This window comes from Argentina silus (assembly GCF_951799395.1).
Source record: "Argentina silus genome assembly, chromosome: X".
Lineage (NCBI taxonomy): Eukaryota > Metazoa > Chordata > Actinopteri > Argentiniformes > Argentinidae > Argentina > Argentina silus.
Window position 1 is genome coordinate 37622611 of NC_139653.1, and position 24618 is coordinate 37647228.

Sequence of the window (24618 nt, forward strand, 5' to 3'; positions counted from 1 at the left end):
TACAACACCAGGCCCAGGCCTCTCTTTACTCTCTATGACCACATCCACAGACCCTGCCACAGCACTCAATCATCCTGAGAGCCTCTTTTATTGGCGAACTCTAATGGTTCTCCTCCACCATGATCTTAATGTGTGCATTAAATATTTATAAAGCCTAAGTCAATAACGCCCCCATAACCAGGGCCTGACAGACACCCATACCATGTGGCCACTGCACTCCCCAACATGAGCTAAGGGTCAAGGGGTCACGCAATCAGAGTAGGCTAAGGCTCACCACATCCATATGTTGCCACTCTTATCAAGACTATATTCCTCAGTAGTGGTTATCTGTCAAAGGAAAGAAATATTGAAAGCAATATCGATCTTTAACTAGCCTTGTGTTGTGTTGCCCAGGGCTCAAACTTCAAACATCTGCTTGTGTATTGTTGTATTTCAAAAATACCTCCTCTTTGTCATGCAAATAAGAGGATCATATTCAATAACCCTGTTCAATGATGAACTATCATACTGACAATGTATTATCAATTATTATCATACTTACGGCTATCAAAATAACAGTTTTTTGTTTTAGACATTTCTCCTAACTATCTTGTTCCTCTCAGGCACACTAACATGGTTGACTGAGATGCTATAAGTGTAAGCTTATGTTTGTTCCTACAGTATGCTGTTCAGGTGAGAGATTGCGCTGGAGTGATACCAGCACACAAAAGCCCTGCTGGACAATGAGCCAGTCAATGGAGAGCTCTTGTTGAAAGAGCCACAATGGCAGGGCATGCTGGGAATTGGGCTGGATGATATAAAAGGAATGAAACCTTCATTGAGGCCATGGAGGACAAGCATTCAGAAAAGGGTTTTTTGTTTGGGTCTTTATCAATCCACAGTTTCTCCCATGAGGAAAAACAATTCAAACTGACCTTAAAAAGAGATTATTACCTTATGCACCCACTTCCTATGTTAAGTGTTATTCAGGTGCTTATATATTCATGTTAAAGGGTGCTGATGTAATGTCTTTGTGCCTTTATGTGTACATTTATATAAAGATAGGGCAGTCAGTAAAGTTAAAAGGTGGACAACAGTCTGCCTCCACTTTTCATTAGTTAGGGCTGAGAAAGACTCAAACTCTTTGCTCTTGGACACACAATTTAAAGGGCGGTTGAAATGTGATAAAACTACATGTCTGGTCATTTTGACTCTCGAAGGACTCTTATACCATATGATGGGTTGAATTCTGGATTTTATTAGGTCATGCTTTGTTTATTAATCCTTTAAAAAGATGGGATTTGATGTGATGACAATGAACTCAACACCTACATAATCCAAAACATCCAATCCAACATCCAAAAGACAATGGGTCAAGACAGAGAGCATGATCTTTTTAACAAAGATCTGAATTAAACTGAATACAGATTAAGCCTACTCCTGGATTATAATTCACTTTTAATGGAAATGCTTAATCTAAGTCTGGGAAACAAGTAGCCCATAGAGATTAGGCTATTCCATGTACATCAAATAAGGCATTGGTCCTCCATCTGCAATGCACAGTGCAAGTGTGTTTAGATACAGTATAAAAACTCCATTCAAAGATTTCCACTTCACTTCTTCTCCCTGTGGTGGAGTAGGATGAGCAAAGTCTCCCAACGCTCAAAAATCCATTAAACTTGTATTTGGGTGTCATTTGATACTTCATGAATGATTTAGTGCATTTCAAACCCACAAGTACAGGATTTACTCCTGGCAAAGATATTTAGCATACTATTTTTCTTCCATAAAGTTCACTCAGTCCAGTCCAAAAAGTACACAGTTCAGAAACTCCTGGTCAGAAAGTGTTAGACCACAGTGATAAAGTCATATCACTTCTTCTTCAACTGCCTTTTCTCTCTCTCTCTCTCTCTCTCTCTCTCTCTTTCTCTCTCTCTCACACACACACACACACAGACACACACACACTCATACACACACACACACACACACACAACACACACACACACACACACACACACACACACACACACACACACACACACACACACACACACACACACACATAAAGATCCCTTCATAGCAACCTCTCCGTAGTACTTTGTCCAGTAGTTCTGGATATGATATCATCTATTAATAATGTATTGGCAATGGATTACATAAAAAAAAGAGAGCAGAAATAACATCCAATATTCATGCCCCCTGAGCTTGACTGTGTCCAATCCGTTTGGCCCATAAAACCTTAGCCCCATTTCCATATCCGCTGTGGGTCGCGACAGGTCTGCCGCACAAAGACTCACACAACAGCTCAACTCAGGAAAAGGGCTGTAAAAAACTGTCAGATTTCTAAAACCCTTTATGAAACAGCCCCCCTATATGCACCCCAAAAAAAGTTTTTCCGATTTTAGCGGCTGCGAATAACCTGGTACTGTAATTCTCCTTTTAATTGTGCCACTTGAGAAATTGACGTGGTGCCTCAGGAACATGGCATTCAATCTCACAGTTATTGCAGTTCCCCCTTGGCGGGGAATGTTGATACAACATCTGCATGCTATAGAAAGGTAATAGAAGTAGCAGAGGTGGCAGCTGCTGAGCTACAGGAAGTGTTGCCATTTGCAGTCAGCACTGCTGTGAGAACTACTAACTGGCAGCCGACAGTCGTGCAGTCAACTCTTGCAGTAAGGACACAATGATACACATTGTTGTTTCTTTGTATGTCCATGCAGGACCTGAGGGCTACTGTATGTATGTATGTACGTATGTATGTACGTACGTACGTATGTATGTACGTACGTATATATGTATGTATGTATGTATGTATGTATGTATGTATGTACTGTATGTATGTATGTATGTATGTATGTACTGTATGTATGTATGTATGTATGTATGTATGTATGTACTGTATGTAGGGGGTGACAGGTCCAGCTAGATTGTCAATAAGGCTCATCCAGATTATTTATAGAAAAAGAAACATGAAGAGAGTAAGATTGAGACAGGCTAACCAATATAGAATTCCACTGACTTGAAACTCATGCCTCAACTTTCTCACTCGTTTTTGCCTCATACAGTATGAAGACATAGAGTACTGTATATCTCCTAAAACAATGGCTTTATCCTTTAAAACATCCCACTGAAATGATCCCTTCCCTCCAAAATTCCATCCTTTACATACACATCTTTGGGAGAAGTGCCCAAAAAAAGCAGTGTCAGGGTCTTTCCCTGAAGAGTCTTTGTCACACGACGCCAATCCTCTGTGATTATCGTTGTTTCTGCAGAGAGTGTCCATGCCTGCCAATACCGCTGTTCCATAAATGAATTTGGCCCTTCGTCAACGAATTACCTAACACGCAGAACTGTGTATGTGTCAGATCCAATTCCAACTCACCGGCTTTTGTAATGTGTCAACAGAATTATTAATCATCAATCATAATGAGCGAATCACACATATTGCTTTACATAAAATAGCTGAAGCATTTTAAGGTAAAAGAGATGTATATTTTTTCACATTTGATAGGGACCAGAGGGAAAAAAACCAGAGGAATTCATTATGTCAGGTCTGTAGTAGCATCACTTTTCATGTGACATCATCATCATCTATGTGTGAACATGTGATTCTCTCTAACACAGAATACTAACCTAGTCTCAGATCATAATAGCATATTTTGTGCTAATGTCCATTCTTCACAAGGCTGCAGCTGTTTGGCACTAAGCTCATATTTTCCATCTGTGTGATCTAGTCCACTCCTCTCTCCCCCGGCCGTCATATAGATCGTAGTCTGCAGGGGCCAGAGGCGCTGACAGAGCCCAGATGCTCCCAGTCTGTCTGGAGCGACTGCGGAGACTGGTGCCATGGGGTCCTGGAGCCGCTGGAGCCTCTGAAGTGCTGCCCCTTAGTCAACAGAGCAAGGCTAGACCTGCACTTTCTCCAGCATGAACCACTCGCTGGCGTTACCACTCTGACAACTAAGCTGTAGTCATGGATTGATTCATTAAGGAATACACACACTCACATAACTCTATGGCTGTTCAGAAAATGGTCCTAATCAGTGTAGAAAATGCACAAGTTCATAAGTTCACACACACACAATTCTATTACTGATTTCGTCTGATTCCTCTTGCCTCATCTGCCCGACCCTGCCCCTCTCTATCTGCATGGGCTATAAGTGTAAACTTCCAACTCACTGTATGCCTGACCAGGCTGAGGAGGGATAGTGTTCCCATTAGGGGCTGTCTGCTCTCAAGATGTCATCATTGCTCTTATCTTAAGCAAGTTTTCACGTACAAGCACTGTTTTAGGCTCTTTCAGTAGGTTTGTTTGTTCCAAAGTTAAAAGCATATCCGACTCACTGTTCTCCCTGAATACATCTACATTACAACAGCATCAAAGTACTATATGCAATGTTTCTAATGGTATTCTTGGTAGTCTTTGTAGTGATGGTCTCGTCTAGTGTGGTGGCATGTGTTGGTATTGGATGGTGCAGTGGCAGCTGTCGAGGCTGGCTGTGTGGTGCCTTGGTGTCAGGGCCTCCGAGGCTATCCAGACAGTCTGTGTGTGTTTGTGTGTGTGTGCGTGTGTGTGTGTGTGTGTGTGTGTGTGTGTGTGTGTGTGTGTGTGTGTGTGTGTGTGTGTACAGTATGTGTTGAGAGGAAGGAAACCCAATAGCACAGCCAAGCCCAGCCTAAATGTCTGTCTGTCTGTCTGTCTGTCTGTCTGATCCTGCCTATATGTTAGTCCCATCTGTGACTAGGATGAGATTTATAATTATATTTGGATGTTGTCCATGTAATAGGCTACTACTCTGGTCTGGCACTGTGAAACACTACACTGTCTAAGGCTAATGGTGAGGTACTGTAAAGGTGGATGTGTTCATTGCTCTCATGTTTTGTGTATACAGTTTCTATATCTGCACGTGCAGATGCAACCAATGAGGTACAGTCATCCAATAGGAGGTTGTAATTGTGCAACCAAGGAGTTATTATAAAAGTACAATATGAGGCTGCAGGACTAATGTTCATGTTTACAAGTGAGACCAAGCCATGGTGTATAGTTTGTAGGGAGAGAGACCATGGTGTATAGTTTGTAGGGAGAGAGACCATGGTGTATAGTTTGTAGGGAGAGAGACCATGGTGTATAGTTTGTAGGGAGAGAGACCATGGTGTATAGTTTGTAGGCAGAGAGACCATGGTGTATAGTTTGTAGGCAGAGAGACCTGCTGCTTGATTATGCTAGTATAAGTAAGAGGGATGGAGAGAATATACTGTATATGAAGAGGGATTCTGTTCTGGACTGACTGTGAGGTGAGGGGGAAGACTGACTGTGAGGTGAGGGGGAAGACTGACTGTGAGGTGAGGGGGAAGACTGACTGTGAGGTGAGGGGGAAGACTGACTGTGAGGTGAGGGGGAAGACTGACTGTGAGGTGAGGGGGAAGACTGACTGTGAGGTGAGGGGGAAGACTGACTGTAAAGTACAGTATTTGATGTGGGGGCAGAAAATGACTCTATTATGTGGAGGAGTGGCAGGATATGAGATGGGAAACGGAGTTAGAGACAGGATATAACTTATGAGATGGAAACATGGGTAATGTTGTTGTGTAAGCTAAAATGCATCTTATCACTACTACCAGCGATTATTAATTCAGCCTCGCCAGGTCAAAAGCCTTATAGTGTGAGCGGCACAAACCATTTCCTTGGTCTTTCCCGGGCTCCAAGTTTGTGTGTGTGTGAGGGGGTTAATAAATGTTGAATCAAACGCTGCACGAGACACTCACACTCCTTAAGGGTTGCCCATTAGTGGTGTGTGGGTGCATGGGGAGTTTATCAGTGTCTGGGTGATTTATGAAGTCAGACTCAATATCATCCACTTCACCCACACCCACACCCACACCCACACCCACACACCCCCGCACGCCCGCACGGAAGCACGCACACACGCACACACACACAGATGAATTTTAGTGCTGAAGGCATACATTATTTCCGTGACTGTTCTCTGATCTTCGGACCATATCATGTCAAAATAACATACAGTACATATCTAATAATCTGAAACTCTGCTGTCGTAGTGTCTTTCAGACTAAAATAATATAACTCTACAGACATCCAAATCTTTTACTCTAAAGTTGTGTAGTATTCCATTGAATTTACTTTGCCATGAGCCAAAAGAGGAGGCTTGCAGTGCACTTGAGAGTGGGCCTGTCTTAAATAGGACCCCTTGTGGCTGTGTCACATGCAGCTCCCTTCATTAAGGTAAGGGCTATAAGAGTGTAGCCTGTCGTCACCCCAAGCACCATTAGGCCTCTGTGAAACACAGCTTCACACTCATTCTTCATCTCCCTGTCTGCTGCATCCACATTCATGTTAGAGCTGTACTCCAATGGCAGAGTAGCTACCTGTAAGTTGGACAGCATTGTAGACAGTCATACTGTACGGCTAACGTAGTGGGAAATTTAAAGTGTATTTTATTTGCGTATTCATTTGGTAGAGGTTTGCACTGACAGTACAAGAGTAGTTTGCAGAAAATGTATATTCAATCAACGGAAAATATTTCTTTACAAAACATAACAGCTTAATACAAATTAGCAGAGAACAATAATGTGAGCAACATTAGTATAAGTGGAAAAATCACATAAAACAGTATATGAATAAAATGTCTGATACTGACTGCAACACGTCCTTGCATTCTATACCAGAACCATCCTCTTGGGCTAATCTCTCTGGATAACACATTATCTATCAATAATGTCTTTCTCAGAGAGGTACAGTGTGATAATGATAACAGAAATATGAATGCCCAACTTACATATAAAAGAAAGAAAAAGAAAATCAGAAATTGTGTGTCTTTTTCCCGTTCTGTACTGCCCTCTATTGGAAAACACAGTAGGAAAGAAGCACAAGCATACAGTACAGCCATAATTGAGATGTGTACAGTATATAAATTCAAGTCCTTTGAATATTAAAGGATATTAACTCAAGAGGCAGATTGTCCTGTCTAGAATGAGGCTGGTTTATTTTACAACATTTATTTTTACAACAAACTGACATTGTAGGTGAAATATGAAGTAAAACAAACAACTAAATCTAAGCGAGACAAAACAAATTACTTACACCACCAAGCTTTATACCAATACAATTCACCACCTTCTCCCCTGGATGTTGAACAAAGCATTCAGTTGGCAGGAAATTAAACCGCCAATGCGAAGTACAAAGACTAATTTAGCACGGGAAAGAAAACAATTCAAGAGACATATTTTAGAGGGAAATAATTCTTTAGAAAGACCATTCCAACAATAATCTGGCAAACCACAGAGACACTCGTGGGAACATATGTTTGTAATTCCTACTGTTTGCTGATAGTTATTTTTGTGCATTCTACTTCTGTATCATTCTCACATTAACTATACAGTATTTATATCTCTGCAGAGAATAGTTTGATAATATTCACAAGTAGTTACAGTTGTTTCATGGGTGATGCCGTTGACCATGCATAGTGAAATACAGTACCACAGTGTGCATAGAGGACAGTTTGGCTGTGGTTTGTGCTTCAGCCTTCCTCTTTGAGCTTCTCATGGGTGAGCAGCCATTGTTTCAGATGATTCCCCTGGCCGCCCATGTACGCCCCACTCTGTCCACTGCTGGAGATGACCCTGTGGCATGGGATGAGGAGGGGAATCTGGGGCGGGGAGAAAGAAGGTCAAAGTTATGTTAAAGTGGGACCCAAACACATTTGAATAAGAGTAACATTTGAATAATATTTAAATCATCTTTATTCCATTTGTGAAATAACACCAACTGCATAACTCCACCATGCAATTACATCATTATTATAACAACATGTTGATTATGTTGAAGAGTAATTACAGAGTTGCTACATAGGTATATACTGTACAGGATGTAAATTGTACAATGAAATGCTTACTTTGCCACACTGCAAATATCAGGACATAACAAAAAAAATACAATAATAACACAAAAGGCAATAAGTGTAACAGGCATAAGTGTAATAAGGCAATAAGTGTAAGATAAAGTGAGCAATACAATACAGTAATAAATAGCAGCAGTGATGGTAGTGAGTGTAAGTCTGTGTGTGTGTGTGTGTGTGTATATATATATATATAGGTGCAACTTAATGTAAATTGCCTTCCATAACTGTACGATACTTTGATAACACATAATCAGCGAAGCATAACTGATTCGCATGGAAACGGATGGGCACCCAAATCTCCATCATATACACAAACATGAAACTACACAATTTACCATTATTTTGATCATATAACAAGTGTCCGGTTTTGATCCTGAATGGATCCACATTGAGCGTGAGTGCTCAGTCTTTGGGCATGAATGTTTTTGCTCTTTAATAACATAAAGCAAAGCAGCGATCAAAAATTAATGGGCAAAAACAGGCAGCAGGATGAATATTCAATGGCGAGGATGTCAACATCAAGATCTGATAACCCTGTGATCATTAAAAGAGGAAGTCAATGGAGCGTTTACTCTTGTTGCAGATGATCTGCCGACTTCTTTGTAAACTAAATGGCTGAAGAAAGATTAAACAAGCAAAGCTTGATTCATCATAAACTCAGGACAATAAAAGTGGCCATAGGTTGGGAACATAATAACAATATTGTTAATATTTTTCATATTGCTTGAAGTTAGTTGCTATAGACTGCTCTTGTAAATGCTGTTACAAGGACACAAATGTATTAAGGATAATGTCATGAACATGCTGTGACGTTGTTAACATTACTTGTAGTAACTAGTGCAAGATTGGTTGTCACAACACGATGGCTATACATTCTAGCCTTTTACAACTGGAACAGTAGGAAATCTGCTGTGGTTTGAGTTCAAACTCAGCGTAAAACCTTAAAACTGCCCACAATTCAACAAAAACAGACCTCTTCAACCACAGACAGAAAGACTCTAAAACACTACAGATGTGTGTGTTGGTCAATACAGGTTTGGAGTTTGGAGTGAAAGCAGAGAACTCTTGATGCCTTTGGATCTGCCTCATCACCTGGGGAGAGAAACTACACAAGGCTTATCAATACTGAAAACACTGTTAAGGTACTGGCACAGAGAAGCAACGATCAATACTGAGTTGAGCTTTTCCCAGCTAAAGCCCAAGTGTATCAGCACTACTGACAAGTAATTGACACAGATGATCTGATTCAGATCTGTACAATGAGCCAAATAGCCAGGTTCTCATTGGGTATCATGAATGGGAAGATATTAGTCTAGAACACGATCATGAGTAGATAAATTCATATTACAGAGAACAGCGTAGCGGTCTATAAACCAGCCCATATATAGTCCATATATCTGGATAACACATTCTCTAGGTGGGTGCAGTGTTCTGCCTCACACTCCAGCAGTGCCCACAGCACTACATGGGCCGAGCTAAACAGGCTTTGATCAAAGGGTTTGATCAAAAGGAGACACACCACTTGCCCTGTAGCCTTACATGTTGTACAGAGTGAATAAAACACCAGCAAAAAGATACAGACCATGAACCAGGTTCCCCACAAGAATTAGAAAGATATACTGTAGAACTACACCCAAAAGAAGAGAAGAAGCCAAAAACTGGAGTCAAAGGTAGGCTATACAGTATAAGTAATAGCTACCATAATTATAACTCAATATTAATCATTATTTCATCAGTTCATCAGCATAAAGCGCAATAGCTCTGCGCGGCTGCAATTAACCTATTTATCACCACTACTAGAGGCAAAACTTTGTTCATCGCAAATGTAACTGATGCATGTTTGGAAAAACTGTAATTGTAACAGAAACAAAGCAGTTGTTTTGTCTATCTACAGTGCTCACTGTACAAGTTAAAAACACCAAGTGATCAACACCTTTCGTACAGTGAACACCGTCAATCAAAGTCATGCCAACTCACCGGGTTCCTCCTCATGGCCCCTCCCACCGCTCTCGCGGCCGTGGAATTTCCCACCTTCTCCGCCAGGCGCTTGTACGACACTGTCTCTCCCAGCTTCACGTCCCTCACAAGAGTCCGCAAAACCCGGCTGGTGAACCCATCTACACCAGAGAGGAGGCAAGAGAGGGAGTGAGGAGACGGAGAGAGAAGACATGCACTCATTTAATCAATCGCTTACAGACAAGTGATTGACACTGTCTCTCACATTCACGTACAATATAAGGCCATTGACTACATAGACTATTCACTTCAGATCTGCCACGACTGAGCAAATAAATGACAGGCAACCAAACACATTTCCTTGGCCATATTAGGCCCTAACATGTTTTTGGAAGGTTGAATTTGGTTGATCGAACTAAAGAAAGGTGAAAACCAATACCAACATTTTACGTTACAAATGGCACTTCATCATAGCACTACATTTGATAAAAAGGAAAATAATTTCTAAAGCAGAACAATCTAGGTTATGTTCTCAAAGGTCACAGCTAAAATTAAAAAGTTAGCTCTTTCATTTAAAGGATTAAGAGAGGCCAAAAAGACTGCAATTCTGCTCTAGTTCTTTAATAAAAATAATTTGAATGTTGCGCACCATTTGTGGCACTGGGATGACTTTGAGGTTAATCAGACCAATTTGTCCTTTTAATTGCTTTCTATTCAGAGTAGATTCATTATATCATCTTCTCTTAAGTGGTGGAATTCTAGAATCATCCACAGCTTCTTTTTGATTCCATTAGCACTTTAGCTGTAGCATTATCTTTTACTGTACTGTATTACATTACTGTCGTGTGGCTTAGAGGCATGTTTGGATTACTCTGATTAGCTTAGCTATTTAGAAACGTAACGCATTTGAAGCTAATGTCCACTTATTTAAACTACACACACTTGTACTTCAGTTGTGCACAAGTGAACAGCACCCTTTGTACAGTGAACAAGTGAACAATAGCCTAGTTTTCAAGAGAGGAAGTCCTTTCCTTCATCACACATACCCAGTCATCATGAAAATTCAATTAGTGATCGCCCATTCCCTCTCATTTCTCTGGTCTAGGAGAGCACATGACAAGTGATCTATGTGAAATCACTCTAAATTGGCATTGTGTGAAAACATGTCACAGCCCCTGTCTCTCTTCTACAGAGTGAACATCTTTTAAGTCCCCAGGCTCCCCTACCTTATAGTCTCTCTGCGCTCCACAAAGCTACACGAACAAGGCAATTTGCCTAAACTGGGGGGAATAAGTGTAAAACTTAAAGGGGGTAGATTTGATTGATGTGTACCCATGTGGGTTCGTTGTCTTGAACAAGGCCCGTAGGTAGTGTTTAATAATTTTTCAGGTAATAATCACGCTGTCAACGGTGGGCTGGCAGGTTCTTACCGAGTTTTTGAGGAGATAAGATACACCCTGAATTTATTTTATATATATTTTATACTGTACATTGTTATTGTTCATAAACCATGGAAATGGGCACATGGTGTGTGTGAGGTAAATATTGATATATATGTGGCTGTTGGCTAAACACTAACACTCCCTGACTATATATATATATATATGTATATATTGTATATATATATATATATATTTTATTTATATTTATATATATATATTTTATATATCTGTTGATGCAGACATTATTGACAAACAAGTACAGTCAATGTCACTTTGACATATACTGGATCAGGACCTACAGTAATTGTAGGCCATGCTACATCAATTATACACCTTTTAGAAGGCTACAATTGTCTTTTGCCCATCAGGAAAAGGGTCTATACTGTACACTGGTTCTAGAGATCTAAAACCCCACTAGGGGTTATGTCTGGAGGTTAAAAAACTCTGCCCTCAACAGCATTAGGAGGAGATTTCATTGGGTCACTTGAGGTGACCAGCAGTGATTTCACCAGTGGTCCCCTAGGCCCAGACTTCATAAAGGGCTTAATATGGTGTGTCTGGGGTCGTGACCCTGTTTAGATAGGGGTGCACCCGTGTCAATTGTTTAAATAAAAGTTGAGGAGAGAACCACTTACAGGTTTACGGACATCCCATAATGATGTCACAGGTCGTTACCTGGTGTAAATGCAGGTGACAGGAGCATTGCAGAGGCCAGATTGGCTGTGACTAAAATCAATGGGCAGGAATAGATGGATAATATGATATGATTACACATGTATTGATGATTTGGTTATTTTTCAATTCAATACATACAAATAAATGTGTTCCATCATAGATTGGTCATCATTTTGTGTAGGTGACTGCTTTGAACAAGCCACATTTGCAGAGACCACATAAGTCTTGCAACAATACAATAACTACTGCACACACACAGTCAGAGATAATGTTCCAACTGACAGCCACTCCTAGATAGTTCAGAGAATAAAAGACAATAGTGGAAATGCGGCTCCCTCCCTTCCTCATTATCCTTTGTGTCTAATGGGAGGGGAGAGACTTTGACTCTGCAGTCAAAGTGTCTCTGGAGTCTGGAGGGATCCCTACTTTTGAAGGCTGACGGGGTGCTGATGATTCGATATTCTGAAAACGTTCATTTCCCTAATTCATCACAGGGGTGAGTCCTGGGGAGCGTTTCATCTCGCCCCTACACTCGGCACAGAGGGAGGTTCTCATACTCCTGCAGGAACACCCCCCCCCCACACACACACACACACACACATTCACTGTGCCACTTACAGAGACTAAGACCCTCTCGTCTGTTACATATGGATGTATAATTAATGAGAGACGAATATGCATCGTTCTATGACACACACACACACACACACACACACACACACACACACACACACACACACACACACACACACACACACACACACACACACACACACACACACACACACACACACACACACACACACTTCCCTGCTGCACCTCTCAAGGACCAAAATTGTGTGTGATGTGGTGCATGACAGTCCGAAAATAGAAAACGGGCTTCATGTCTCCTTTGTTGTCACCTGGTATTATATACATGTAGTTTATATAGTGACAGTGTGTATGAGAAGAGGCTTGTTTTGTCAGAACTGAGTAAATAAACATGGCAACACTTCAAGTGGAGATCATGATTCACTATTATCACATGCTACACGATTTGTGCGTGGGAGTATGTGTGTGTGTGTGTGTGTGTGTGTCATACAGCTTCTCTCTAAATATACTGTAACAGTATAAAGTATACACTATAGAGTTTGTTTAGTCAGTTGTGATGACCTGATTACAGTTGCATTTTATTAACCTACACTACAAGTGTATGTTCAGGGCTACAGTAGCATTGCTAACATAATCCTCCCATCATAGTCGATAGACGATTAAGAAATCCTGTGGATCATCAAAAATATATAATACATCTTCTCTCAAAAACAAATACACCTGCAATACCCACCATGTTGCCTGGATTTAAATTGTTTACACTTGCATGGCCTACTACGGTTTTGACTACCGATAAGAACCCACTGCTATACTGCATCTTCGATCTACCGAACCACACAACAGCAGGAGAGAGAAAAAGGGAGAAAGAGAGAGAGAGAGAAGGAAACACACTACAGCACAATCACCTATTCAGATCAGGTACTAATGAAGAATTCCATCTATCCTGAAATTTAATTAAAACCCCAAAGACTTGAGATGAGATGCGATTTGAAAGAGCCCCAGGGCAGGTACACAAGCACTTGGTGGCGAAGGGGAATCACGCTGAAAGTTGATATCGTAATTGGTCCTGATGTATTTCTACATTGCCTTGGCGGGAGCGTGGGACTAGTTGCTGTATACACTAGTCTCCACGGAGTAACCTGCTCATTGAAAATGCCATCACTCAAGCACTGTGGATTTGCATGAAATTAGAATGTAGCTAAAATGTGATTGCAGGGGAAGAGGGGAACAATTTTCGAAGGCATACATTAAAGTTGAGTTACTTTTTCTTCTCGTTTTTGTGAGCTCCTCTGAAAATGTTACGTTTAAATACAACAAGCACTCTGGCCTAATAAAGTAAAATTGGCTTCTAATTGTCTTGAAAATGATGACATTTTTATTTTCAAATATGGTTTTATTAAATTAATCGTCATTTTATAGGTAATTCTCTGTCAATAGTTTCAAGATGCCTAGCTTCATTTAAAATCATTTCTGTGTGCTCAATCATAAACCATGGAATCACAATAGTCTGTTGAAAGGACACTAATTGTCCATTCTCTATGCTCTCCCGTCCCCTGCCTTACCGTAGGTGACTGGCCACGGCAACAATAAGCTCATTGAAACTTTTCTACCATTCACATGTTCTCATTAAAAACAGCTTCCTGTCTGAAAATGTCAAGAGTGGAATTTGATCATTTTCAAATAATGTGCCAAGAATCATGGGAAAGTACACCAAGACTAACACACGCTGTAAGAGCTGCCATAGATTACTGAACCGAGTTACAGCTCTGGGGTCTGTTCTCTCTCTCCATCTCTATCTTTTTCTTCTCACCCTCTCCTTCCCCCCCTCGCTATGTCTTTCCCTCACTCTCTCTCTATTCCCTCTCTCCCTCAGCCATAAAATACTTCATTATGGCACACTGAGCCAGCGAGTGTAAGTGATGTAACTGACAATTAGGAGTGAAAGGCTGATCCCAGCCATGGCTCTGTTAATATTTATCCAGGACAGACCTCCATGCAGGGCGGGGTGGTGAAAGGCAGGGAGAGGGAGCCTCCTTATGGCCCAAGGCTCACTGAAGTAGGCCTGGAGCCAGTCAATGCAGCACTGCAACTCTGGGTACGTCTCTGCTTGGCCATCGGTGACCACACAGCTGAGAGAGGCCTGGTCCTGGTCACTCCTATAAGGGTTATACGGGGAATAAAAAAGATTATCTGTTGAACAGTGACATAGCATATTGTAAAAGTGTTATAAATTGTCATGAGTGGTGTATTAACTGCAAAAGGTCTTACATCTCTTTGTTGAGGGGAGTGTAAGTAGAATTGGTAATCATGAAATATTTATAATGAAATTTCATTAATTTCATGCAAACACATTTTGACAACTCAAACCAAAACCTGAATTTAAGTCTTACTTGCATTAATAGAATTAAAAGAAACAATGCTCTTTAACATTTCCCTTAAACTAGTCTAGATAGTTCTAGACTCATAAAAACAGAACATACTAACGTCTAAAAACATTGCCTACACGCAGGAGACAAAACTTGGACTTGCAACTTAGAATGAGTCAAAGTTTTAAGGAAGGAATTTGCCACGATTGAGTTGGCATCACTTAACAGAAGATGTTTCTCTCTGATGCTGACCATTCTCCAGGTCAAGGCAAAGTACACTGACCCATATTTGACACTTAAACACCCTACTGGGACAGCCCTCACTTAACATGTGCATTACTGTGAAGTAGTGAAGTAGACCTCAAGCTGTGTTGTGAATGTACTTCGCCAACTCCATTAACTGGTGTACAGACTTATAAATAAATAATATCACCATTTAAGTGCCCCTTTTTTTTCAAAATTGGTTTATCCTGTAAGGATATTAATAATATACATTTACTTTGTTTAACACACAGACAATCTTTCCCCCCTCCTCTCGTATGTAGCTTAGTAAGTCAACATGGACTTACAGTACTAAGTGTTCTACAATTCTGCAGGAAATAGTTTGGAAACCATTTTATATTCAACATCTGAGGCTCAGGTTTACTAGTGTGTTATGACAGGGGCAGTTTAGTTTTCAGGGAACAGCACCGTCTGGGTGTTTGTAGCTGTACAGGAATCCTCTGGAGTACTGTTTAACAGTAGGTGTAAATACTGTAAAAGGTGTAAACAACACTCTCATTTTTAAATAAAGCCAACCACCACAGTGTTGAAATCTCTGAGAGGAGAGCCCACCCTGTGGTCCGTGCAGGGACCCACTCAAACAATGGCCATGGCTCATGGCAATCTCTTGTCGGCATGGGTGAGTGCCCAGCCAGACCTTACTTGTCATTGTCTCTCTCTGTCTCCCTCCGCTCCTTCTCTACCCTCAACACCCCATCTCTTCCCCTCTATTCTTTCCTCATTTCCCCCTCTCACTATCCCCCCCCCCCCCCCCTCCCCGTCGGCAAAAACCTCTCTCTACCCCCCCCCCCCCTCCCCCCCCAACAAAAAACCTCTCTCCTTCCCTCTCTCTATCCCCCAACCCTCCAACTTCTCTTCTCTTTCTCAGAGAGAGGATGTTCCAGAGCGCTGCACACTGACAGCTCGGGGATATTGTGTGTGGAAATGTTCCTGTTGGACCCGCTGGGCCCTTTACAATCTACTGGACAAAGGCTAGAGCACCTTAGCTTAAGGCGGATCACCTTTGACCGCCACTCACACTTCAGACCTGTCACTGTGGCTAATTTCCCCCCTCAGCCCTCAGCTACTGTACAGATGCTAGCCATGGCTGTGTCTAAGGGATCATATTTTGACAATTACAATGTAGGTTCAAGTCAATGTAAATGCTGTAGTCAGTTAACTTATATGTTAAAAAGACAGTTTAGCTGACTTGTGAGAGACAACTAAGCATAAGAAATGTACATCTTCTAGATGCAACATTTCAAAATAATAAATTGTTCATCATCATGATGAACAAATCAAACCCACTAGGCCTAATTGATGGAGGGCAGATTAGTAGATTATAAATCATAATATATGAACTGATCATGCCTTTGAAATGACAGATGAGACTAATAAATGTCTGCAATGTCATTCCAATTATTCCAATACAAGTCTCTTGAGGAGAAGTAATCTTCATGTTGTCTTGAGATAAACAAATTCCCTCTGTGGTTTTTATATATGAAAGCTTAGACAAGGGCCACTTGAGATTTCTAATATTTTTCAGAACCGTACAAATTTGAATCATACAAATGGTACTTTTCCACCTGTTTATATAGGGATATTTGTAATATAATGTTTCCAATGTAAAAAATAAATTATTTGTGAGAATCCGTTTGGAATCGGTTTCTAAACAGATTAGGATTTGCAGCAGAAGACAGAATATTTCCCCTGATAGCTGATCGTGATTTGAAAGAATTTCTAATACTGTGCTCCTGTCACAATCAATTTCCAATTACCGTAAATCATTTCTTTGTGGAATGAGAGTAATTTCTACCTATTTTCTAAGGCTAATACAATGAATGAATTGAGCTTTTAGGTAACCGTTAAGGGTGGTTATTTCATTCATCCTGGAGGAGACAATCAACAAGAAAAAAATGGGTGAGAAAATAATTAAGCGATACTGCATCAACAAAAATAAATCTACTGTATGTAACCAGGACCTACAGTGCCTAAGTTGGCTAGTAATTGAAAGATGTTACAGTAAGCTAATGTGTGACGTTATTGTTAGAGCAAAGATACACATCACACAAGAAAATAAAAACTTGTAACTCATGAAGTGTCCTGTGAAGTGTGATGCACCTCATCCCAACGTGATTGGCTGTCACGTTTTACACTTCCTGTCAGAGTTCCCCTTCACCAATCATGGAGAACATGGCGGGCCAGAGGATGAAACAAAAGAGGCCAGGACCAGTCCATATCTCCATTAGCCTTAACAGCAGTCATATACTTAACTCTGAGATGTCAGAGACTCAGGAGAGCATGACAACAGCCTGAAATTACTGTCTAAAAAGGGAGAAAATAGAGCACGTCTCTATGAATGTCAAGTTCCTGATGGTCATACAGTCAAAGCCTCTGATACAATTGTATGCCACTTGCTCAGTGTTGAAAGGAACACTCACTCCAGTACAGAAGCACAAAGGGAATTGTAAACTTCAGGATAGACAATACAGCACACAATAACAACTCCCATGTGAGTAGCTGTATGGAAAGCAATATAGACATGTATTACTAGCCTTATGTCTAGTTGTAGTATGTGCACACCCTTCTCAGTCATAGTATATCTACAAGGGACTCGTGAGCACTTAAAAAAAAGCTGTTATAGCCTCTCTATTCTCAAGTGCCACAACACACGAATAAGCCATTCTAATTACCAGAGTGGTAAGAAGGCATTTTGGTAGAGACAAAGTACATTGAGAACCCACAGTAACTAACAGGACCTTCAATGGCTGTACAGAACTGAGAGATGAGGGACAGTGCCCCTGCATGGATAGGCTCTGTTGAAATTTGACCAAAGGCATAATGGGAATCGGGTGTCACCAAGTCCTAATTGCCGTCTTGTGTTCGGAGCAGATGACTGCCTTGTTCCTGTGATTAGCACGGAGGCTAATCTTCACCTGTGTACGCCAGCAGTGCGGAGGGCCCCTGAGTGTTAGCGCTTCGTCTTCTGTAATTTATTTTTAAATCAGTGGCCTGTTCCCAGGAGTTTTGAGTGTTTTTGTTGTGAAGCGCTTACCATGATCCCCACCACCACCCCCCTCACCCCTAAATCCTCCACTAAATCCTTGTTTGGTGCTGCAGGAAGATAAGCAAGAACAACACTTGGGCATAATTGACTCATACTGTAGTCTACTCCTCTCTCTCCAAGACGTCAAATCATCTCTCTGCATATTGCTTCAGTATATTACATTTACACACTGTAGAGTGCAGTATTCTGGAAATGGACGGTCTGTTCATCCGTTCAATTTTAGAAACCAAGTCGATCATTAAAGTGTTCACAAAATAAAATTGCATAAGTTGGGTTGCTTTCCTCTGTGGAAATATCCACTCAACACTATAACAGAGAGGCTAGTTTGAGAAACCTCAAACTTTACAAGACATACTAAATTATTGAATCTCTGTTCATGAAAGAAGAGTGTCTGGGGTCGTCTGTGTTGGGTTGGGTTTACAGGTAGGCAGTGTTAACACAGGTGTTGGTTTACACAGGAAATGACACATGCAGCGGCCTGATTGGGGGGCAGTCCCCGGAGACATAGCCGTAGCCACAGAGCACAGATGGGGCCATCAGGGCCAGTGGGAACAGCACCTTAATGAACACACAGCTGATACTCAGTACTGTACCAGGCAAATAACAGACAGGCATTACCTCAGGCCACTGTCAAACATTACAAAATGTAGGTTTTATATTATTATTGCATAGAGTAGGAAAGTAAAGATTCAACTATAACATTTACAAAATACCCAGTTCAAAAGCCTTCATGTATTGACAACGACATTCAAACAGAGCATTCTCTGCCATGGCTTCTCTGAGAACTAAAAACAAGTCTCTCTGTGTTGAGGGATATGTCTAACATAATAAAACACTAAGAACTATGTCTACAACGTGTCTAACCCTAACCCTTGATAACCTAAAGAGAGAGAGAGAGAGAGAGAGAGAGAGAGACCTAAAGTTGATAATGGACATCTAAGTAGGAGCAAAAAGGCCCAGAAAAGGGGACACTCTCCACCATTATATCACCACTCAATGTGTACCAGTACATCGATTCACACAACACCACATGAGTGTGAGAAGTAGGTGAATGCACCACGCCAGATATTTTAAGTGTTAGTATTGTGCGAAAACTGCTGTGACAGCTTGGATTAGTAGACGGAAAATAGCTGCTAAAACATGCCAGCCATTGTGAGTGTGATCGCATTGAGAATGAGGAGTTACAGGAATAAAACTCTTTACCTCAGGACAATTAGAGCACTTAAGATCCCATCAAATGTTGTCTGTGACAGTGTAAAGCTGTGAAGCTGACTGGTGATAAATAGACTTTAAGACAGAGGACATCCCTTCTCTCAGGCTATACTATGACAAGCCTGGTGAGCAAATTGGTACAAAATACTGTTGTACTTCTTTTAAAATCTGAAGAGCCTCTTGTGTAAGGACTTAGAGGTTTACTTGCCTTTTCTCCTTTTCATGTATATTTTTCATATGTCCAGGCCTGATGTTCAACAAAAGCATTTAAGAATCACTGATTGCTTTCAACCGCTTTAATTACATTCAGAAATGGTATTTCTGCCACATAATACCCCCCTATTGTTTCAGAATTATCTGGCTTGGAGGAGAGCAAAATCTACAATATTTAACAATATTCCTGAGCTAAATCGCCTCTTGAATTGAAATACGCTCCTGAAATACAAAATAAAAAGACAAGCCAATTCTGCTGATATACTGGGAAGCTCCTTGGCTTTCTGCAGACTTGCTATTATTATGCATATCCAGGTAGAAAGTTAATTAACCCAAAGCTTAAGCTAATTATGGTAGCAGAATGCTATCAACCAAACGCTTTCAGTCAGACAGCTGTCCAGAATTTCATTTGCTAATCATTTGTCTTTTGGCGGAACATATGGTACATTTCCCTGCTATCAGAGGAACAACAAACAGATGAAAATCATTAACCAAAAACAATGTGCAACGTGGAAAAAATCAGACACAGATTTATACAGCTTTGTATCAGGGAGAAAAAAAAGCCGATTTACGGCATAGGGAATATAATGATCATTTTGGTTTGAGCCACTTAGGATTTTCGTCAGATCACATGATCAAACGTGTGATGGGAATTCAGATGCTCAAATATATTGTTTATATCTACATGCAAATTATGCAGGATGTTTATTGTTTATCCATGTGATATTAATGAGAAATGTATATGGAACCATGTGCGAAGTGCCTTTTTTTTTGTCTTTCCAAAGCAATGCTGCTCTATTGTTGTTTAATGCAGAAATTGCAGGAAGTCTTACACCTTTGAATTAAATACATTATTTTTGTAAAATATTTAATGCATTATTTTCTACACAAACACATCATGGTGCTACAGTATGTAGCTGCTAAAGAGTGATTGATATCAGTATCGCCTTGCTACATTATCAGGCAATAAAGACTACTCAAGTTCTAATGCAACATGTCACACTTAGGCCTCTGTACTACATTTCTATTGAGGACCTCACAAGCTAAATTGCTTTTTTCCAGCTCACCCACATCTCAGCGAGGTTGACAGACAAATTGATCAAAGCATTGTAAAATAATATGCTCACAAAATGTCTTGGGGCAAAAGTCCAGCCCTTTTCCATTTTTCACCCTAATAAAAAAACAAGTCTGTGTTTTCCTCCTGTATTACGTGTCTCTATTTTGGGTGAAGGAAGGTGAGACCGATGCGTCATATTTCAGATTATAGTAATCTCCCGTAAACAAAATATGTATCATTTTTCAGCAAACTGGGGAAGCTGGTTAACAGTGGTGGTAGGCCCCAACAGGGGTTGTTGAGATATAATGAATTTGTTCATCGGATGGCGCCTTCAGGGCTGTCGTTAGACTGGGGAGCTGAGTTGATTTCAGGAAATGTTGCTTAGATCAGTTAGGAAGCAAAAGGGGCTTGAGACGTTTCTATTAGAAAAGCGGTCATGATGGTCATGGTGTGTAAGCAATGCTCCAAGTGCATAATGACATTTATCAATCACTATTTATCAATACAGTAAAACCCTTTATCGGAACTTTCGTGTTTTCTAGCACCAACAATGAAGCTAAGTAAACAACCTAAAATCTTGGGTCATTCATTATCCGGGTGCACAGACAACCTTCTGGATATCTAGATATTCAGATGACAGACTTATGAGTTTTGGCTGAACTTGATTCTTTCTTTCTAAATGGCAGTAATCAATTGATCTTGATAAAATTCTAAATCATTAATAGATCTTATATTACATTAGGGAACATACAGTGCAATGCAATTGAAACTACACTTATGACTGACATTGCAAATGATATTAAACTGAGAAATTATCTACTGATGCGAATCATTAAATTCATTTGCATATTCTTACTGAACCTGAACACACAAATTAAACCCTATGCAGAATGAGAGGGAGAAAAGGTGCTTCCGCATGGTTATAGGACATCTTCCATAATCAGAACCCCAACATTATTAATTTTCTCACTTCTGCTCATTAACAAGTAGAATGTTTTTTACTGCTTGATGAATTTTAGGAATAGGAGGAAAGGAAATCAACACATGTTGAGGTATAATATACAAGGGCCATTAATATGTTTCCATAAATTAGAATTTCCCATACATTTCTTAAAAGGATGACTTCTTATTTGGGTGTATATAAAAAACAGGTTTAATCAAGTCTGTCAAATGTGATTCTGTGATTCAGCGATGTTTTATATCCATTTAATCAAAATCTAATCTGAATTATAGGGTGTGGGTCTACAAATGAATTGTTTTTTGAAAAAGAAGTAAGGAATATGTTCTTATTAATGCAGACTTTATTCAGATGGGTGCACTGAAATTACACAACACCTGTTTGCAGCAGTGGATAAAAAAAAGTCTTGCTGACAGTGACACTTAAAAGTACACAACTTGAGGTAAACATATGTACTGTAAATATAGGCTACAGTACACTAGAGGCCAAGCTCCCAATAGCCTTAGCTGACCCTGTAGGCTTGGACTCTAATTATCCCCCCTGAGAGTAATAAACAGTTATTTTTCCAGAAATTTCAAATTTACTGCAGAAAGAATCATAACGAGAAATTTAATTTCAAGCTCAACCGTATTCTAGAGCGCCCCTCATATTTCGAGTGCCTCTCATATTTTGCCCAAACCTTTCTCCAGGATATTTCTTATGGGATCTACAAAAACACCCTGCTTTCGATAAGGAATGGTGGCACTCAATCACTCGACTGAATTCTGTCTGCCTGTAAATTTCACACCTTTATTTACAACATAACTTCGGAGCACTAGCGTGTGTACTGTATGTGTGTGTGACAGTACAGTACCTTTCAGTAGGTACGACATCCATTAAGATCTGGATGGTGTGTACACCATTTTCACATCCTCTGACCTGGATCTTCCCCAGGGGGCTGAGCAGGGAGATTGTTCTCTGCGTGCACTGACTCTCACTCTGACTCTGGGTCTTCATCACACTATCCCAGCTAAGGAAAACAAAAGGCATTAATTGTCATATTCATGTACTGTAGAAAGACTTAACTATTTTCTAAATCCTTTAACATTGAAGAATCTATTGAAAAACAAGCCAGGCACTGCACCAACGAGTCAGATGTTACATATTTGTACACCTAACCTTCAAACAATGTCATGATTTGACTTGATCCTTGCATTACAATCCTGTATGTCTTTATTTTATGGAAAAAACAATGCATCTATCTAACCAATAAATCGCCCATTTCTTCCCCCTTTTCTGTTCTATATATCACATAAATGAGAAAAACAATGAGGTCTGTTCCCTTGTCTGGTGGGGGGACTCCCTAGATAGCTCAACATTATTTTCAATCCGTCATTTTTGGTTGATGGCCGGGATGTTTTTCTAGCATTAAATGTGTTCCTTAGGGTGCAACTCCAAAGGGGATTCTGGTTTCCAGCCCTTAACAACAGCAAAAACGTGCAGCTTTTCTGACGACTGAGATGGATCTTGGCAATAACCAGACAGTAGTTTCTTTTTTTATTTTTACATTGACGGAAGGAGGGATGATTGACTATGTTATATGTGAGTTTTTGAGAGATGGGGGTTATAATAAATAAAAGGTCACATTGATTTTAAGAATTCTTTCCAGAAAATCACTTTTTCGTGTAAGGCCTACAGTATAATCCTGCACAAATATAGAGCAGTAACTCTGGACTTTCCACACCATGCTGAAACATTTAGCCTAATCTGTGTAAAGAAAAAAAAAAAGGATTGAATTGATTGTAGCTGTTTAACTGGACTAAAATAGGCCTATTTTCCTTCACCTGAGTGTCAGGAAAAAGCCGAGAATATTTATGACAGGCTCTTCCAGCTACTCCTACTTTGTGCATACCAGTATTGGTATCTGGACTGAGACAATCAAGCTTTAAAGCTGTGGAGAGTCCACATAATGAAAAGTCAAGTACAGTACATACACAGTTTTGTATTCTGTATTTACATTAGCATGTTGAGCTGATAAATTAAGTGCATTTCTAAACAAACATATTGATACTAGGGTTGGCGATATGCATATGTGTAAGTTATGTGTATGCATATACAGATGCAAAGATAAACAAACAAAGGTCACATTCAACACAGTATATCTTCAGACTAATGCATTTAATTTGAGACATAAGCATTAGCTGGCAAAGTAAGCTGGCTCCTGTAACTATGACAGCAGTGCTCGGTTGGTTACACATCTTTGACAGTTACATTTGATAAAATATAAAAATTGCCTCAGGTGTGAGCACAAATGGACAGATAGACATTTGAACTTGCATTTCGAGTGATTTACAGCGGAAACAGCAAGGATAACTGACAGTATTAGTTGATCGATATCGATACGATATCATGTGTTAAATTCTAAATGTGTTAAACAGGAAGGATAGATAGCATATGTATACCTTGCAATTCATCAAAAATGCCCAAAATGGTAGCAAATGCTTCTTGCCTGTAACAACTTCACGTGTGACAAAATATCTTCCTGTTTCTCCTTGTAGGAGGCAGCCAATAAGACGGGTAAACGCCAGCTTCCTCCTTAGCTCTATGCGATCATTGGTCTGAAAGGTATATGTCCCTCCCCCACTGGAGGCCGGGAAAGATAAAACGAACTATTCAGAAAACATGTATATTTTGGCTCTCTGTCTGCTCACCATCCTGGTACTTATGTAATATTGTAGGCTACGTTTTATGGGATTCCTAAAAAGGAAGTAAGTTGTATGAAATATATAAGATAGTAGCCTATGGATACAATGATCCCCTGGACATTTTACATTTACACCACCATTTAAACAAGTCCAGCCTAAATCAATCACACACTTAAAACATTGTTTATTTGATGCAGTATTTAGAAGAAGATCTTCAATAGCAATGCTTGCT

General features: G+C 40.2%; 1 protein-coding gene across 1 annotated transcript; it reads right to left on the reverse strand.

The window, feature by feature from the left end:
* Positions 1-6429: 6429 nt before the first annotated feature.
* Positions 6430-24200, reverse strand: LOC310822166 (methylated-DNA--protein-cysteine methyltransferase-like). The gene is made up of 5 exons (XM_083694511.1): positions 24144-24200; positions 22556-22711; positions 14558-14724; positions 9882-10021; positions 6430-7652 (listed from the first exon to the last, which is right to left on the reverse strand). Exons 2-5 carry the CDS (start codon positions 22696-22698, stop codon positions 7524-7526), a joined length of 579 nt encoding a protein of 192 aa, XP_083550637.1. The 5' UTR covers positions 22699-22711; positions 24144-24200; the 3' UTR covers positions 6430-7523.
* Positions 24201-24618: the final 418 nt, after the last annotated feature.

Coding starts and splice junctions, on each gene's coding strand:
- LOC310822166 (XM_083694511.1), bottom strand. CDS start 22,698: ATGAAGACCCAGAGTCAGAGTGAGAGTCAGTGCACGCAGAGAACAATC. Junction 14,725..22,555: donor GATGTCGTACCTACTGAAAG/GTACTGTACTGT, acceptor TAACCCTTATAG/GAGTGACCAGGACCAGGCCT. Junction 10,022..14,557: donor CCACCCCGCCCTGCATGGAG/GTCTGTCCTGGA, acceptor TCTCTGGTGTAG/ATGGGTTCACCAGCCGGGTT.